At 39.0% G+C, this 18847-nt stretch overlaps 1 protein-coding gene across 4 annotated transcripts in view; it reads left to right on the top strand.

Annotated features, from left to right (window-relative positions):
• Positions 1-18847, top strand: part of eif4g3a (eukaryotic translation initiation factor 4 gamma, 3a) — an 82221-nt gene that overhangs the window by 29606 nt on the left and 33768 nt on the right. For 2 of the 4 annotated variants that reach the window (XM_088069228.1, XM_088069222.1), the window contains exons 7-12: positions 3348-3368; positions 7991-8170; positions 9766-9877; positions 10056-10216; positions 12546-12671; positions 16870-17038. In XM_088069228.1, coding sequence (XP_087925354.1) covers positions 3348-3368; positions 7991-8170; positions 9766-9877; positions 10056-10216; positions 12546-12671; positions 16870-17038 — 769 coding nt within the window. Of the gene's footprint in view, positions 1-3347; positions 3369-7990; positions 8171-9765; positions 9878-10055; positions 10217-12545; positions 12672-16818; positions 17039-18847 lie in introns of all 4 variants that reach the window. The other 2 variants (XM_088069225.1, XM_088069218.1) reach the window with 2 other exon arrangements.

Raw genomic sequence — 18847 nt, 5'->3', positions numbered from 1 at the left:
TTTTTTTGGCTCCATGACATCATGCTATGGATATAATTCTACGATCTGGCTATGATCCCAGTTCTGTTTCATGGTGCTTGGTCTGTGTTCATGGCTGACACTTTGTCTATATTACACTCTGCATCCTGTCAGCCAGTTGACACTTTGTGAACCAATGTCATTAGATTATGAAGGGCATGTTAATGTGTTCTCGTCTGGCAGAGCAGTATTTATGGTGCTGTTTGTGTATTACCTTGCCGATGCTAAGAGTCTCGACATGTCTGGGCACTGACATTCAGTCCATGTGACTTCCTGTTATCCTTTGTGTTTGTTGATTCACGCTGTAATGATTAATGCAGCTGCCCACTGTTAAGACTGATGTGTTATTCACACTCAAGATGTACCCTGGTTGACTTGTTGTCTAACATCCTCACCTTCTGGATGCTTCTGTGTGGACAAATTTTTTAACAGACTATTAATAGTATGGTGTCAAACTGTGTCGGGTGTGTTTGCCCACGTTACTGTGTACTCACACACACACACACAAGTGCATGCTCTGGCTGTCACAAACTGGCGCTGGGATCTCTTGTGCCACCACGGAAGTGGAGTCGGAAAGCAGATGAAGCCAAACAGTAGCCTTTTATGCTGATGGAGAAAACCGCCATTGTCCTCCTGAAACACACTCAATGCACAGTAAAGGCTACATAGAGATCAGAAAATTAAATCATTTGGCCAAAACATAAGTCTGTCTTCAAACAAGGCTCCACATTATTTCACTTTTTTTCCCTCCACTTCTCAGTGTAACTGACTTCTCTGGATTTCAAACACATCTTTTATGTGTTGGTGAACCCCAAAAAAAGCAATCGGAAACTACACTAAAACAAGCAACTGTTGTTGTTTCTTTCAGACAGCTGTTCAGAGTGTAAATAACTCTATTAATCTGAGTTTTAACTTTGGATGTGGCTCAAAGTGGTGGAAATGTCACATGATTTTGAGACTTAAGTGTTTCAGAATACTAAAACAACTAAACACTCATTCTACCAGCTACGCCACTAAGGCTGTCGGTGAAGGAATTTCCTCTGCAATGATGAAGGTTGGCTCAACAGCACGAAATCTGGTATTCGTGCCTTTTTTTAAAAATGTTTTTGCAAAGTATTTCATTTATCCTGATTTCAGTACTTTGTAAATTAGCTATATTGTTAGTCTGATATGAAGTATATTGTTGCTTTTTAAGTGACAAAGATGAGAAACATTTTAAAAAAATTAAATAGCTGTTGATTGTTAAATGCAGAACACAGAAGGGCGATCAGCAGCAATAATGTGTGCAGGGTTTTTTCCCGCTTTGGTTGTGTCTGGTTGCTGCAATACAGACTATAAGCGGGAGTAAAAATGTTGGCACCAGGTAAAGAACTTGCTCTGAATGAAGGGAAGGCTGAAGCATGCAGGGTAATATGGCGGCCCTACCCATCTCTGTGGGCTCAGTATTCATTTCTCCTCTATTGTTGCTGCTTAGCAGTGTGACGGTGGATCTTAATGGTGGGCTAGTTTTCCTTCTCCACTTGGATTTAAACAGTGGGGTAAAAAGTGTCAGTGCAGATGGGCTGCAATGTTTTACGTGGAGTTTAATTTTTGCAACTCTTTGTGACCAGATAAAAAACAGCAAACTTGCAGCACTCTGCAGAATAGATGCTCAGTGCCTCTTGGCGTTGCTGGCATTTGTAACAGAGTGTAATGAAAAAAAGACAAAACATGAACAAAGCGGTTGTGGCAGGTATTTGCCATCTGCTGCGGTTGGATAGTCAGTAGTGTGGTTTTACAATAATGTGGTTATAGTGACAACCCTGAATGCCACACCAAATTGTGTTCTTAACTTAAACACATAAAATTGAAACCGAAATTAAGTTATCCTACTTTCCAAATATTTAATGAAATCCATACGAACCACTCATCGCATTGGCATAAATAAAATCCACCACACAGCACTTAAATAAAAAGGCAATAAAAGCTTTAAAAAATCACACTTAAAGCTGGTTCACCTGCTACTTCCGTTATTTTGAGAGAGTAAGAGCATAACAGCGTCATAGATCTGTTTTAACCAATTATTCTCTCACCTAACTCAGCTGAAAAACACAGAAAACATAGAGTCCGTAAGCATGTTAGCATTTTGTTCACTATCGAGTGGGTTTTTAACTGGGAGCTAACCAACGTTGTTATCTTCCCTTTGCATGTTAAATTGACTTTTTAATTTATATAACAGACAGTGACTGTCCTAGAGTTATTACAGACATGTAAAGTAACCACAGACATTTGCCTCATTCATGGACTTAAAGCTGTGCACCGCTTCAAAATGAGTTCAGGGGAAACACTGAAATGGATTTGGTGTTATTTTTGGCATTCCATTTTTTTAAGGGCCTTGCAGGGGTTCCTATTGTACAATTATAGAGGAAACACTTGACCTCAAAATACTGTACATTTTTGTCAGCATTTCCACCTTAACATGCAACATAAAGATCATGATGTTGACACTGTTTCAAATTACTTTGGCATCCAAATGGAGTTATTTCATGGCTGTCCTATGTGCCAGCAATATTTGTGATCATATATTTCTTTGTTTACGCTGCACAATGATTTTAGAGATAAAGGATAAGAGTTCAAACAGTTTGAAATGGTTTGTATTAGGGTCAGAGCATCAGAGTTGAGTATGAGTTACATTATCACTCCTCTGCTAAAAAGTGAAAACATCAGCTCCAATCTCCCAAGGACACTTTTGTTTTTTTACTTAAAAAGAGATTTATAGAGCTAGCCAGCACATCAGGGCAGTGACGTGACACCTTTCAGCTCCATTAGATAGAAGGGTGTCTGTAACCCGCCCTGGTGCAAGCCCCGACATCGTCCCTGTTGCCAAGTCACCGTTGCAGGTGACAGCCAGGTCTGTTGGGGATGGAAAAAGCCAAATTGGCAAAGTAGACTGGCTCACAGACTCGGGCTGCACTATTTGAGAAAGGAAACACCTCTTGGAAGTGATGTCTGTGTTCGGGTGAGAGAGGCTTATGTGTGAATCTGTGCATGTTATGTCAAGGTGGGACACAAGTCAAAAGCTGATGTGACATTTTACTGTGACTGTTAAGCTTTTTTCCCACTCTGCTGCCCACTCAGTGATAAACCACTTCTCATTCTGACAGTCTTTTCTATCGTACAAGTTTATTTTTTTGCCAATCATAGTGTCTCAGGACCAGTTACTGCATCAGGTAGATGGAAATAAGGGGGTAGATTCCCTGCCTTGGTGTGTGTGGGTGAATGATTGCCTGCTTGTTTTTGTATTGAGTCTTCCATTGGCTTTTCTCTCTTTCCTGCTTTCAATACTCAAGGGAGGATTCAGGCCCATCCAGGTAACATTAACCTCTGTTTCCAAAGTCTCTCTGCAGACCTGCATGGCATGATAAGGATCATCCGCAAATGATCCCATCCCTCCTAACTTTTTACCATGTGCACCCCCTCATCTTCACCACAGTAGAGAGCTCTTTTGTCATCATTTTATCCCCATTTTGCAGTTTTTGCTCCATTCATTACTCATCTTTAGTTAGCTTGCACACTTTAATGAACAGCATGCGGAATGAAAGAGACTGTATACATTGCTCCCTAAGATATTTCCTTTTATATCCACGAGAAACCTGTTGGAAATATGTTGTGTTTAATATTATTTTGTAGATGCCCACTGGACGTTTGGTTTCAGCGTTGCTGGAGAGCACATTTATTGTTTCAGTGATTGTTTAAAGCCTTACAAAGCACTTTTTTTTGTTGACAGTGTTGAAAAGTTGTTTTGTCTGTCGACTCATATTTCTTGCTTTGCCAGCGATTTTACCGAGACTGTCTTCAGATAGCTGCTAATGAACAGTTTCCTGGTCCTTTCCCAGATTTCCACGGGGCTATTTACAATAAAGCCATTGAACCTGATTTATTATGTTAAAGGTGATTTCCCTCCCGGGTATTTTTAGACAGCTTTACAACATTGTTTATTCTGCTCTCCTTCACTGGAGCACAATGTGACTGTGGTCGGGTATTCCCAGCGTGAGCCCCAGTTGTTTGGATGTCAGTCACAGCTGTTGGTCGTGGTCTTTCTTCAGGCCCATTCAAACACAAAGCCAGTCCAATATTAAACTTTAACTGATTGCGACATGATCGGTTAGAAGTCATTGTAGCTGCAGTCACTACGTGTATATTTTTTACGTTTTCTGTTCTGTGTGAAACACAAGAAAAAGGCCATATGCTGCCTGATGAAGAGAGTCGTGTCGTGTGTGACACATTCAGTACAATTGCAAGGTTGGCCAAGCTGCTTGGGCACAAAAAGAGGTATTTGAAGCTATTCAGCTGTCCATTTTATTTTCTATAGCTGTGAAGTCTGGTGCAGCTTGTCTATAGTGCAAACAGACTGGCCAAACAAAAAAAGTTTTAAAAATAGGAAGAAAAAAAAACCCACAAGAAATGAAATTTACACTTTGGCTGTTTCCCTTTAGGTTTTCTGCAGGTAACAGTGATCAGCCTTGTCTCTGCCAGTAAACTCTGGCCTGCTTTGCTCTACAAAGCGCTCCAAAGTCCTTTGTTTCTTATCCAGATATAGGAAGAAAAACATTTAAGAACCCAGTGACCCCAAAACACTACCTTAAACAACCAGTGTGTTTGTAAAGATTTGGGATATCCCTGAGACCTCAAAGATCCAGTGTGTAGGATTTATTAGGATATATTGGCTTAAGTAGAATATAATCTTTATAACTATGTTTTAATTAGTTTATAATCATCTGTAGTGAAGAACTGTGTTTTCGTTACCTCAGAATGAGCCCTTTATATCTACATACAGAGTAAGTCCTCTTTCACGCTATGTTGTTTCTACAGTAGCCCAGAATGGACAAATCAAACACTGGCTTTCGACAAACCATTTGTGTTCACCTGTCGGCCCCCATATTCTTCTCCTATACACTTTACACACGGGAGGTTTCAGTTGGTTGTATTCTGTAACCTTGCCACCACTAAATGTTACACACCAGACCTTTAAATTTTAGTGTATCTGCTCCCATGAATGTCTGTAGCAAGTGGCATCACGTTTTATTTGGGGAAAGGAAATGTCTCAAAACCAGCTGTTCACAAGTCGAAATCATTCTGCAGTTAATGCGGCTCCATCATGGCATTATATTCATAAACTGTGACGTATTTCCCAGCAAAACAGTGTATTTGAGCAGAGCACAGCCACAAGAGGAATTTAAATTAAATCCTTTGCATTTGACAGGACCACTAAAAAGTGGGTGGGATTAGAGTTACATGATACAGAGCTACAGTGGACTGTTGGCTCCACACTAACCTCCCTCACAGTTAGATCAGAAGGATAATTGGATTTTGCTGCAATCGCACAGAGTCAGAGACAGTAGACGGCATTAGTGGACGAGATGAAGATTTTACGTAGCCCAATCAAACAAGGCAATATTACAATAACTACAACAGATCTGGACAATGACTGGACATTACTAGAAAAATTACATAAAATAATAAACACCAAATATAATATTTCTGTATTTTATTCCAATCTGCCATCTGCCTTTATTCCATCTGCCTAATTTCATGTGAATGCAGCATTACACAGGGTTTCCGCAAATCCTTAAAAGTCTTAAAAAGCATTGAATTTAACTAAAAATAAGGCCTTGTCTTAAATAAATATTCTAAAGTCTGAAAAATGCTCACACATTGGAAATGGGATTTTATGATTTTTTTTTTGTAACGTAGCATTGTAAAATCAAAAAGTAACTGGTAACTTTTATTATTATTATTATTATTATTATTTTATTATAAACATTTAAAATCGACCAAATTCTCCTCTCTTGAACGTCACCAAAAAACATATTTTTTTATGTCACAATAAATTTTCAGAGAAAACTGTCCCTGATCTATTGATTGTCAATTTTGGTTGTTGTAAAATTGGTCTTAAATTTCATTCTAAGTGGCATTTAAAAAGTCTTAAAAAGTCTCAAATCCAACATTCCTAAAGATGCAGAAACCCTGATTAGACCTCAGCCACATTATTTTGGAACTGAAAAACAAAAACAAAATTAACTTTTGTCCACTGATGTCCAAACAGACATCTCTTTTTGTCCCTGTCCATATGACTCTACGACTACAACTCCTAAATGTGAGTGTAGTTTTACATTAACGGTCTGGCTAGCTAGTTGTCCAAAGTCTCATTTGTTTGGATCGGATTTTACTTTTGCTAACGCCCCTGACTGCAGAATGAGTCATCAGACATTTGAAACCATGTCACCTGGTTTAACAGAAGGAGAAAAGACAGGGAATTTCAAGTGTAAAAATACTCTGATACTGATATATTTGATACATATTTGGCACTCAACAAAAGATAAATGATGAGTTAACATAGGGACACAGGATTAATACTGGGAAAATGTATTTTTTTAATTCATGTAATCATTAATTCAATAATCAGGCTGAGAAACCTCGAAAGGTCTCTTAAGGACATCACAGATGCTGTGCAGCTTGACTTTTCCAAACCTAACCACCACTTCAATCACTTGTATGTCTGCCTCCTCCCACCTTCATAATTATAATAATAATAATAATAATAACCTAGAATTATAATAACATTCATTATGAACACAAGGTGTTTTTTTTAATATCTAGAGGAATTGAAAAGGTTCACTCTGCAGTTCACTAATTTATGGTTATGTGCTTCCTTTAACTATTTTCTTTTCTTTCAATATGAATTAATGAAGCTTTTAAAGCTTCTGTTAAGTTGATTAAATGATTGTTAGAGGAACTATTTAGTAAAAAAGAGCCAAAACAGAGAGTGGTGCGCCCTTTTTTTGTAGATGTCATTTATCTTATTCATAATATTGCTTACCAGTTAAAATATATAATCCAAACTTTAGTGATGTTTAGTTTAATTAATTTATGCAGCAGATTAGGGGTTGATTATACAGGCATCAAACACGAGTATAAAAGTGTGCATGTCTGCCTTTCATTCCTCAGTCTGAATGGGAGTTCAGGGAAAGTCGTGGTGCTGGGTTTCTTCTTTTTTTCTCCTTCCTTTTTTAAAGCTGTTGATAAAAACCAGGACTGTCTCACTGTGAGAAACGTGTAGACCAAATGGTGGAGACATCTGAAATAGGATTGCAGGGATATACTGGTTTCAGGGTATACCGTGGTATTAATCTTCTTCACATCTTCCTTCACAAGTATTTAAACCTTCACACCATGGGCAAATTGGTTTCCTTTCATATTAATACATGGGAAAAAAGCAATTAACAACATTGCAAGGAATGTTCAGGAAATTGCAAAAAATTAGTAGATTTGGAAAATTATTTTTTAAAAAGCCAAGGGAAAAATATCCAAGTTAATATAATAATCATTTTTAAGCATTTTCTTTCTAGTTATTATTATTATTTTGTTTTATTTATTTATCTATTTTTGGTTGGGGGTATCTAATTTTTAGGTACTGGACCTTTTTTTTTTTTTTTTGCTTTTTTCTTAAGTTGCTCACTGCGTTTTCTTACCATGTTTTGAAAAGAAATGAAGTCAATTTTCTCAGGTGTCAAAGGGTTAAATTCACAGTTGTCATACCATTTGCTTATCTATTGCGTTGAAAACCATGCATTTGGACGGAGAATCTCGCTTTTGTTTTGATTATTTGCAAAACAGAGTTTTTGTGCATAATTCCACAAAACATTGTTTCAAGTTTAAGTTATTGTAATAAACCCTTTAAGGATCATTGTTACTGACAATATTAATAATTCTGTCATACCCTGATACCTTGAAACCGGGTTATTTTCTAAGATGGTTGTCGTACCATGAAAATCTCATACCATTGCAACCATAATCTGAAAAAAAATCTTTTTAGTGTACTATTTCAGATAAATAGTGGCATGGTAGCATGTGGAAATCAGACTGCTGCCTCTGGGATGGTACTTAGTGTCCTTTGTTGTTTCTCTGTGTTTCCCTCACATGTTGCTTCCAGTTTTTCCAGAGGACTCAGATGCAGACTGCGAGGCCCACCATCCCCACAAACACACCCTCCATACGGCCTGGCTCACAGACTCCCACTGCGGCTGTCTACCCCACTAACCAACCAATCATGATGACCATGGCGCCCATGCCTTTCCCCTCCCCGCAGGCGGCACAGTACTACATCCCACAGGTGACACACATGCACTGAACTGGGTCCTAAAATGACATTTAGTCTGTTCCTCAGTTCCAGCTGTAGGTCTGTGTGTTGGGTTTGCAAACTGTAATCACTTTCCTTAATCGATTAATCTGTAAAATCAACGATGTTTTAATCAATTAATCGCTATTTAAAAAAAATAAGTTATCTTATTTAAAACAATACCAAATGTGTTTATCCTCAGTCAAAGCTCACAGCAACATAATGCATATATTTTGGCAGCATTTCATAACCTATTGATTAATCGATTAAGTTTCACATCTAACGTTCGATTAAATTCTTAAGGACTGATGAATCAATCAGTTAATTGTTATCCCTAATGTGTATGCATAAGATTTCTAAAGGTACTGTTCTTATTCAAAATTAAAACACAAATTATGAACATTAGGATTACACTGTGTCTTTGATAAAAATTAAGAAAAAAAATGTATAATTCTACATTTGTTTTAGTGGTTTTGATCATTTTTATTGTATTGAATGTGTACTTTGAAAATATTCTGTGGCTGCAGCTGGCACCTGAACTGAGTAAAGGAATAACATTTAAGGAAATTCTTTTATTCTTTCTGGGGTTTCTTTTATGATAATCCACCCATCTCTTAATCTGGAGTTTCCTACGGGCCCATGAGCACAGTGCAGGCATTTTTTTCTCCTTTTTCCTCATCAGCAGTTGGTTGATGTTAAGTCGCAGAATGGATCAGTCTGTCAGCTGTTGGATCAGTCGCAGCTGATCAGGTCAGTGGACTAGACAGAGGAGCAGCTGCTGCATAGACAAGTGGAAACAAACTTTTAGACAGCACTGGATCGGGGGATGTATGGTTTGGGAGCGCAGGTGGTTACATGTAGTTTGGAAAAAATGATGAACACTACATTATAACTGTATCTGGCATTCTGCTGCTCAGTCTGTGCCCAGAGTATGCTCTGCGCCCCGGGAGTGTCGGGCATTGAATAACCAAATTATATATGTTTATTTCAGAAGCGCAAAGTTACATTTGGCAGCTTGTTAAAATAGCCCGACCAGTCCTTGTGTTCATAAGGATCGAGGCTGTTTAATTCCTTTAATTTTTCGAAGCAGCAGTCCTTTGCTTCCCTCTTAAGCTCCACTGGCTCTGGGACTACTTTAATGCGTTTGCTATACCAAGTTTCAGGTGCGTACCGCTGTCTACCGTACCAGATTTCTGTCTCCTTTGAAGAGGCGTTCCCTAAAGAATACCCAGAATGCATAACGCCATAACATTATTGCCTGTTTTCTATATTAATGCTCTGAGGAGTATCTGGGTCTGCAATTACTTTGTTTTTGTCTCAAATGATTTCAGAGAAAATACTCCCTGGTTGCAGCCACTGGTTAGATTTGACTGGATACTACAAACACAGTTTGTAACACTGGTCTAGGCAGAATCTGAAAGAGAGCTTATCCAAAATCTCATAGGAGGACGCTCATTATCCCTCAAATAAAATCATGAAGTTAAAAAAAATGACTTCTTGGATTGCTAAAGAGTGCTGTTTTTAAAATGAAGTTCCTGCAGTATTTGATGCTGTGTTAAGCTGTCTCTCTCTGTCCTCTTTCCTTGCAGTATCGCCACAGTACGCCCTACGTGGGACCTCCTCAGCAGTATTCAGTACAGCCTCCAGGGTCTGGCACCTTCTATCCTGGTCCAGGGCCAGGGGAGTACCCTGCCCCATATCGTGAGTCATTAATCCAACACAGACACACATCAAGCCTTATCCTCATATCACATTTAAAATCTGAATTTACCACAAATACACACAACCTTATGTGCCCCCAAAACACAGTAACATAACAGTGTTGTACTAATATCCGTTTTCCTCTCTTTTGTTTTTTCTTTCTCTCAAATGCATTCAGATCCCCTCAGGTACCATCCGCCTGTCTCACCCTCTGTTCCTGCTCCCGTCCCCACAGCTGGTCCACCCTACTATCCAGGACAGACTGTGTATCCCCCCTCACCCCCCATCATAGTGCCTACACCACAGCAACCTCCACCAGCCAAGCGTGAGAAGAAAACAGTGAGTATCTTAGTAGTTCCTTTGTCTTTGTGTCCTGCGGTAATAGTAGCTTTTGATTCACATCATACAATCTTGTAATCTTCATCAGCAGGTGGACTTTGCTCAGTTATTCCAGTTGATCTTAAAATCCTTAAAAAGTCTTTAAAGGCATAGAATTAATTGATCTAAAAACAAGGCCTTAATTGCTATTAAAATGTCCTAAATCAATCTTTATAAGTCTTAAAATCGTATTTTGTGTATATCTTTTAATTCTTCTGACATTGCATTGAGAAATCTCAAAATAATTGGTAATATCTAATTTTTAAATAATCTTCCAGAGATCAGATCAGAGGCAGATCAGGATAGAGTAACCAACAACACTCATAAACATTTACCACTTCTGATTAAATAGAAATGAGCGAACTTTTTCAAGGCAAACCAAATGTATGCATTAACAACATAATATGTTATTTGTTTTCTGGGTGTTCCTCTCTAAAAAGTTTTACATTTTTTCAACATTTGAAGTAGATCACATAACTTTTTGACCAGAAACTAATGTTTTATGTTGTAGTAAACATTTGGGAAAAATTGTACCTAATGAGTTATTGATGTGAGTTATGTTATTTCTCCCCAGTTTTGGTTATTGTGAAATTGATGTTAATTTTACTTTGAATGACAATAAAAAGTCTCAAAAAGTCTAACTCACCTTACGGTATAGGAACCCTGGTTGAGAAGAACCGATTCAATTTGCCCCTCTTGGAAATCTATTTGTTGTTGACCATAAAATCTGAAATTATTTTGTAATTATTTTGATGGAATATTATGAGTTTAATCTTTAAATGATTTTGAGAGTGTGTAATGACTATAATCTGCACACTTTCACACATTATTTACTCAAAGCCCCCAAAGACATGGAGAATATATTTGATAATTTACAAGCTTCTGACATTTTTGAATCTTATACAAAGTCTATTTTCTTCTAGTAATAAAAATATGACACATCAAGAAGACGTGTCATATTGACATCTCATTGCCATCTCACCGTGACTTCACATATGGACAATCTGTTCTGTTTTTATTATTTAAAAAAAGACTGTGTTGAGTTTGGGAATTAATGGGCTGTCACTATCAGCGTATGATTTAAAATCTTCAGATAAAGTCAAGAAATGTAACCTTTTAAAGAACTACATGACCTTATGTACTTGTTTAAAACTGGTTTGAACATGTGTATCTGTGATGCAAACACAAGTGGACAGCTGAGCCACATGGCCGTTCACACCTCTGTCTATCGTGCATCTCCAGCTGACCACTCTCCTTCAGATTTGGTTACTGCACGTCACTTACACTAAAAGATCACAGGGTCTGCTGCACAATTATTACTTACACACTCTCATTAGCATGCTTGCTTGTCACGTTAGCGTTTGTGTCGATACAGCTGGTGATATCGCTGTCAGCAGAATTAAACACGTCTCAAAGGCAAAATGATGGACAATCAGGCAACACTTCCTCCAATTCTTAGAAAATGGACAAGTCATCAGCATGCTGTCACCAAGACAACCACCAGATCCTGCACTGATGACATAGTCCTTGTTGGGGACGCATCAGGAAGCATAAGTGTTGACACCACAAAAGATATGTGGTCATAACACGTCCCAGGCCACCTGGACAAGTGGTAGGAGGGATCGGATCACAGCGTGTCTTGGTGGTTGTTTACACTTGTTTTTAACGCTGCCCACTGTTTACTTAAATGGTGTCTTGTGGGTTTAACAGTGTGGCTGTTTCTGGTTAAACAAGAAGCATCTTACTCTTTAACAAAAAGGTCTATCTCAGTAGAGATCCTTTGCATAAGTTGTCAGACACATAAAATAACACTCTGAGCCTGCAAGTGACAAAAACAAGCACTTTTCGTGGACGTGAATGGACAGTTCAAACCTGCCCCAAGTGGTTACATCACAGCCTGTTGTTTTGCTGTCTACAACAGCCCTCTCGCTCAATTCTGGACAAGTTTCAAAAACTGTTGTTCCCCTTCGTCATCTAGTCACAAAAACACGGGACAATAGGGGCTAGGTTGAAAATGTGCCCTTAAAGTCTGGCTTTTAAAGTTTATTTGATGTGCAGAAAGCCACACAGCAACGCTTCAGCATGGCAGCAAATGCTATGTTTTCCTCCTCACCGTGCCGTTTTGTTGGTGCTCCCATAAATACCAACTGTATCTATTCCTAATTTAGACCTGCCTGTGTGTATAGCTGCTGATGAAAACAATGCATGGATGAAATATGGCTGAGGCAGGGTTGCTCTGAGACTCGGGCGCTTTAGTGAGGTCTGTTTTTTTGTGCCATTGTCCTCCCAGATCCGTATCCGTGACCCCAATCAGGGTGGCAGGGATATCACAGAGGAGATCATGGCAGGGGGTTCAGGGAGCAGGAATTCAACGCCTCCTGTCGGCCGCCCCTCCTCTACCCCTACACCCCCGCAGGTAAGCTCCTCTGACACACTCACCTACAGTAGTTACAGTTGTGGTGGCATTAAGAGCAGCTGATTATAGACCGGAGCTTAAGCTGAGGAGAGGAGAGACGTCTCATGTTGCAGCGTGAGCTCTGCGCTCTAATACTGTTTGCTCTCCACCACGTGTGCGTCGGACAGGACGCGGCCTCTGTGTCTTTGGTAATTTATTCGGCCATCTTGTCCTCTCATAAGTAATTCATGATGGCTTTCTGTCCAGAACATGCCTCAGGACTTCCACACAACATCTAAATAGCTTATTGTTATGAGTTGTATGCATGTGGTTGAGTGTCTATGTTCTTCAGCTACATGAGCAGTCTTTGGATTTCTCAGTCATATGTTCCTGGTACTATTTACATCAAAAGGCCTAAAGAAAAATACCGCAAAATTGTCATGTCATTAATATCGCATTAGGGCTGCACGGTATTGTGAAAAAAACTGACATTGCAATGCATTTATTTATTCATTTATTTATTTATTTATTTTTGTGATAGTCACCGAGATAAGAATTATTGGTGTGGTTTTTGTAGGGGAATGCATCTGCTCAGAAAATAAAAATAATAAAGGCTGAAAAATTACTTTTTACTCTGACGACTATTCTGAGGGGGAGCAGAGGAACATTAATCCATTCAGGGTGTCCTTGAAGTGCTTGGAGTACTTGAATTTTGTGGAAAAAACATCAAGTACTGGAATATCTTGAAAACAGACCTTTTTTTAAAAAAAAACAAAAAACAGTCCTTTAAAATTTAAATCTCTGGATCAGAAATCTTTTTTTTTTTTTTTAGTGTGACTCACCATCTTAACCCCTGCGTGCTCTTCTTCTCCTTACTTCCTGGCATTCATGATTTCTATCCTGACATGGTTTATTTACTTCAGAGTTTCTTCACCCTTAAAACCCAGCTAAAACTTAACATGACTGAACTTAATAAGCCGGCATTACCCCGATTTGTTAACGCTTTCGCTCTGAAACTTCCTCTGAATTGGAACTTTTTAAAGCCTGAAAATAGTGCATTATCATAGAATAAGCACCATGGGTTCATTATTATTTTTATTATTACAATTAGCAAAATTGCTTTGAGTAAAGTCCTTGAAAATACAAGGTATGCATGTTGCTTACCCTACAGTAAGGGGGCGCCCGTATGGTGCTCCCCTCCTGTTTCTTGCTCATTTTCAGGTTGTGGTTGACAGCTAGGCTTTCAGTGCATTGGTTGTTCATCACACAAACTTCTGCAGATTAACGTTAGTGTAAATATTACCTCTTCAGCCTCTCCGCTCTGAACGGTCGCTGGCAGACCTCTTGTTTCTTAGGCTAACTCAGTTAGCTCTAGCCTGGCTCAGCGGTGAAGAATGGTCAGGTGATGTTGTGATATGTTGCATTAAACAGATGCTTCCTCTCTTCAACAGAACACAGCCCTTTTTTTACAGTCGTTATACTAGAGCCAGAGCTTATCTTGACACTTTGTGTTGCCTTCTTATTTATGTTTATTTAAGTTTATTGATAAAATATAAAAAAGGGATAGCATCAAATCCCCCTGTACTGGTAGTTAATTTGCCCATGAAACCTCTGCAGCCAACTTCAAATGGGCAAACCTTCACTTTCCAGTCATGTTGCTCAAAGTCGGCTGCCAGCTTGGCATGCCTAGGCGTGCTCTTGCATTTGTAGGCCTCCTTGATGGCGTCCTCCCAGGGCGCAGTGAGCACAATGATGTAGATGAGACACAGTGAGGAGGACCAAAGCACAAGGTGTGGAGGCGATCTGAGATAGGAAGCACAGCTGCCAATTCAGATCTGCAATTTAGGGCTGCTCTATGAAAATCGGAGATTCAAATAGTCTGTTGGAGACCCCTGAGTCGACTGAGATAACTCGAAGTGGAGCAGTCTTTTTTCTTTTTCTTATTAGATAGTGTTCTGTGCAGTGTAGTTCTTGTAGTTTTGGCCTCCAGATTTTGCTGTGGAGTGAGTGCTCTTGACTTTCATGCTACTCTTTGGCACAGAGAGTTGCAGACATGCAGGGAGCGGCAGGGAGGTGGCGAGCTTGGCTTTTATTTTAAATCATGTATTGTCATAAAATGAAGGTGCACATTTCTAATTAGTCGATAGCATAATAAGCTTGATTACTAGATTCCATGGATGCTGTCTGAACATCCCATTGAGCCCATTCAGACTTAAAAACTTGATATGGGGTAAGAAAAAAAACATGAATCGTCAAATATTCATGTTGAACAGCCAAATCTGATTCGACTGACATAATTCTGAGTCAAGTGAGCTTCTCCATATAACCTCCTGCCCGTTACGATACTTTTCTACACACAAACAAACACATACGACTTCGCATAGCACACGCCACCAAACTACATCACATACATAAGTAACCGATGTGGCTGGTAACAATCATCATGGAAAAAGAGAACCATGCAAGGTTTCCTTTTGTTTTAAGTGGCGAAAAAGTTATAGCATGATGTGTTTTAGATCAGTGGTTCCCAACTGGTCCAGTTACGGGGTCCAGATTTCTCTTTGGTCATCAGTTCAAGGTCCACACATGAAATAAAATACCATATCTTCAGTTTTATTTCACAAAATGCAAACACCAAGTTGGCTCAGAACTCCAAGAAATAAAACATATTACAAGTGTTTTTTTTTTTACAAATTGTCACATTCATAAGTAGGGATCGGGATCGACCCAGTTCTATTGAGGACCCGGTTCCACTTTTCAAAACCCAAAAATCAATAATGTTTGAGCTTATTGATACTGCTGTTAAGTCTCATGCTTCCTGTAACATAACATTACATCCTGAGTTGAGTCACGTCATTTAAATCCAATCACTGGTCCGCGTACATCGATGGTCCAGTAAAGTTTTTTAATACAGTTGAGCTAGAACTGGCAGCCCACAGATATTAAACCAAGCGGGGAGCAAATCTGGTGATCAGTAATTTGCAAGGATGGTTGAACATGTGAAGAAATCTTAACTTGGCTGCATTTGCTACAACAAAAGATGAGGAGGAAGCAAAATACAATTTATTTTGTGATATAATTTTTTACAAGGGGGGGAACACAACCTGCACGGCCAAACACATCAAACACTTTCCTGTTACGTTCTGTTAAAAACGTATAATGGCCTCGTTTTTCCACCAAATAATAGAATAGTAACGAGTGGTACCGGTAAAGACTCAGATAATAAAGGAGTCACTAATGGTATCATTATCAACATTAATAAAAATTAACGATCCCCATCCCTATTCACAAGTCACTTGCAATTATTTCAGAATGGAACCGTGACCCAATTTCAGACTGTGACCCACCAGTTCAGAACCACTGTTTTAGATAACTGTCCTGACATGCGGCTATTGCTTGTGCTCACATCATAATGCTGATGCTGAAATGATATATCGCGCCTCTCGATATCACAAACAACATTTAGACATGCAGCTGAGGCCATGACCTGTTGAAACTACTTTACACGTGATTTTCTCTGAATAAATTCACTGTGATCCTGTTAACAGCCGTTTTTATCTGACACCTGCTTCTTCTCTATCACTGTTTCTGTTCACTCACTATCTATTACAATAGACTGCACATGTACTGTCTGTATTCTCCTGCTCCTTCTACAGAATCCACTCAGATTATGTTATCCATCCAGTCTGCTCTTTTGAAAATCTACATTGCAGCCTCTAATTAGATGTGTAGAATGGGAACCATCAGGGCTCTGGCATGGAAAAACATTGTACAAACGCCACTGGCACATTTTAATAAATGAAGCCCAAATAAAATCGCTTTTCTGGATTCTGAAGAAGGACACTGTGATTTCTTCCTCCCTGTGTCCTTCTGTGGATGTTAACAGTCTTTCCTCTCTTTCTCTGTCTCTTTGTGCCCCTTTTGATTTATTTCTCTCTGTATCTTTTCCTCTCATTGTTCTGAGCCATTCCCTCCTCCTGCCATTCCTCCCACATTGATCTTCATTTTCTGTCTCGTCCTCCATCGCTGTTCTCTCAACCTAACCACACCCCATTTGGACTCCTTATTTTCTTGCTTAATCCTGCATTTGGGCTTGTTTGTTTATTTGTTTATGTGCGTGCTTGCCTACATCTCTGTGCCCGTCTCTTCTGGTTTTCTGTGTTGCTAGTTTTTATGGCCGCACCCTCATTATCCTCACATTTTCTACCTCAAATCGCAGCAGCAGCTGAGCAGCAGCCAGACTCCAGAGCAGCAGCAGCAGTCGCAGCCTCCTCAGCCGCAGCAGGCCCATCCTGGAGGCTACACGTTGGAGCCCCCTCAGCCACCGCAGCCCCAACAGCTACAGCAGCCATCGACCACTGGGGCTTCAGACACCAAACCAGGGCCAGGTCTGCATCAACACCCCGCTCTTTCTATTTAAAATACTCCACAACCTCTAACAAGTTCAATAGTGCTGTTTTAACCCTTTGAATCCAGGGGACATTTGCTTGATTTCTTTCAAAAACATGGGAAGAAGGCAATGAGCAACTTAAGAAGAAATGACCCAAACATTAGCAAGAAATGTTTAAAAAAAGAAGAAAAGAAAGGAAATTTACCCTAAAATAAGCACAAAAAAACCCCAAACAAAAGCATTTGGAAAAGTAGAACAACAACAACAATAAGCAAACAGGAAAATGACCTGGAAAAGAAATGCTTAACAATTCTAAATTAGTAAAATAATTTTAAATATATAGTCAGGATCATCAGAAATATAGTTCTTGTGTAGCTTTAAAGAAAATAATATTCTAATTCTACAAATTTCTTGCAGTGTGCAGGACATTTCTTGCCATTTTCCTCATTGCCTTTTTCCCCCTTGTTATTGAAATAAATTGCAGTAATTTGTTCAGGGTTCAAAAGTTTAAATACTTGTGAAATATTTCTGAATACAGCACAAGAAAAGGGATGTCAGTCCAGGTTACAAAGGGTTAGCCATACTTTTATGCTCAAATTGTAAAAAAAAAAAAAAAAAAAACTAACGTTAGACCTTCAAGAAATCTGAATCTGTTTTACTGCTGTGTCGTTGCCTCTGATGTCATCTTTGTTTTTATTGTCCCCCTCCTGTGCAGCATTCTGCCGCTTATGTTTTCTTTTTCTTTTTCCCAGAACACGCTGCACATCAAATACTTTCACTTTCATTTCACTCACAAATCAGTGTCTTGTCAGCAGGGCTCCCTACTTTTCCAGTTAATTAGCTGGAACATTTCTGACCAGCATTTCTTAGCATATGCTTTTGAACCAGTTCTGTGTTTGTTTAGAAGTTTATTAGTGAGTTTCAGTCTGCAGGTTTAAACATTAGCCTGGAGCTATCTCAGTCATGAACCTAATGTCCATCTTTGCTTTTTTCCCTAATTCTCTGTTTGTTTTTTGCACAGACATTGATAACATACACAATTGGCAGTAGTGTTAACGGTGTTCTGCATTGCCATAGACCCCAGTGACACCAGTTCTTTGTCCTTTTTAACCCTCAAAGGTCAAATCCTTTACCCCACCCACCCACATTCAGTCTGGTTCACGCACATGCATGCCAGGACAAAGGGGAAAAAAAGTTTTATAGATAAGAATTATACAAACTGATAATTAAATTAATAACTAATTACAATGATAGCTAATGAATTCAAGTCACATAGGAAAGATAAACATGTTTTAAATAGGGTTGCCAGGTTTTATGGAGTCCATTTTCACACACGTTGCCCAGTAAGGGTGCTCCGATTGATCAGCCTCAGCTACTGGTTTTCCGTTTACCTGACCTCCCGAGTGCAGACACATCGTCTCTCTCCGCGTTTGCTAACAATATGGTTAAATAAAAATTCTGACATTTCTCACAATAGTTGGTAGCATTTAACTTTTAAATAATTGCCAGAATGCATTTTGAGATAAGAATAGAGGAACCAACGACACATGTGCCACATGTAGTCAAATGACAAATTATTATTATTATTATAATTTTTTTTCAAGGCAACCCAAGTGCATACTTTTATACGTTTTCCATGTGTTCCACTTTAGAAGGTTTGAATTTTTGGGGCATTTTAAGTAGGTCATTAAACTTTATAACTTGACCACAAAAGTTGTTTATGTACCAAAAATCTGGCCAAAATTGTTCCAAACCCTACGTAATTGGGTGCATGTTGTTGTTTTTTCTTAAATGTTTGTTATTGTAA

This window comes from Plectropomus leopardus, chromosome 2 (genome assembly GCF_026936395.1).
Source record: "Plectropomus leopardus strain MGB_pleo_1.0 chromosome 2, ASM2693639v1, whole genome shotgun sequence".
Taxonomy (NCBI): Eukaryota; Metazoa; Chordata; class Actinopteri; order Perciformes; family Serranidae; genus Plectropomus; species Plectropomus leopardus.
Note: the sequence above shows the minus strand (reverse complement) of the source record. Positions and strands in the feature narration are given on the sequence as shown.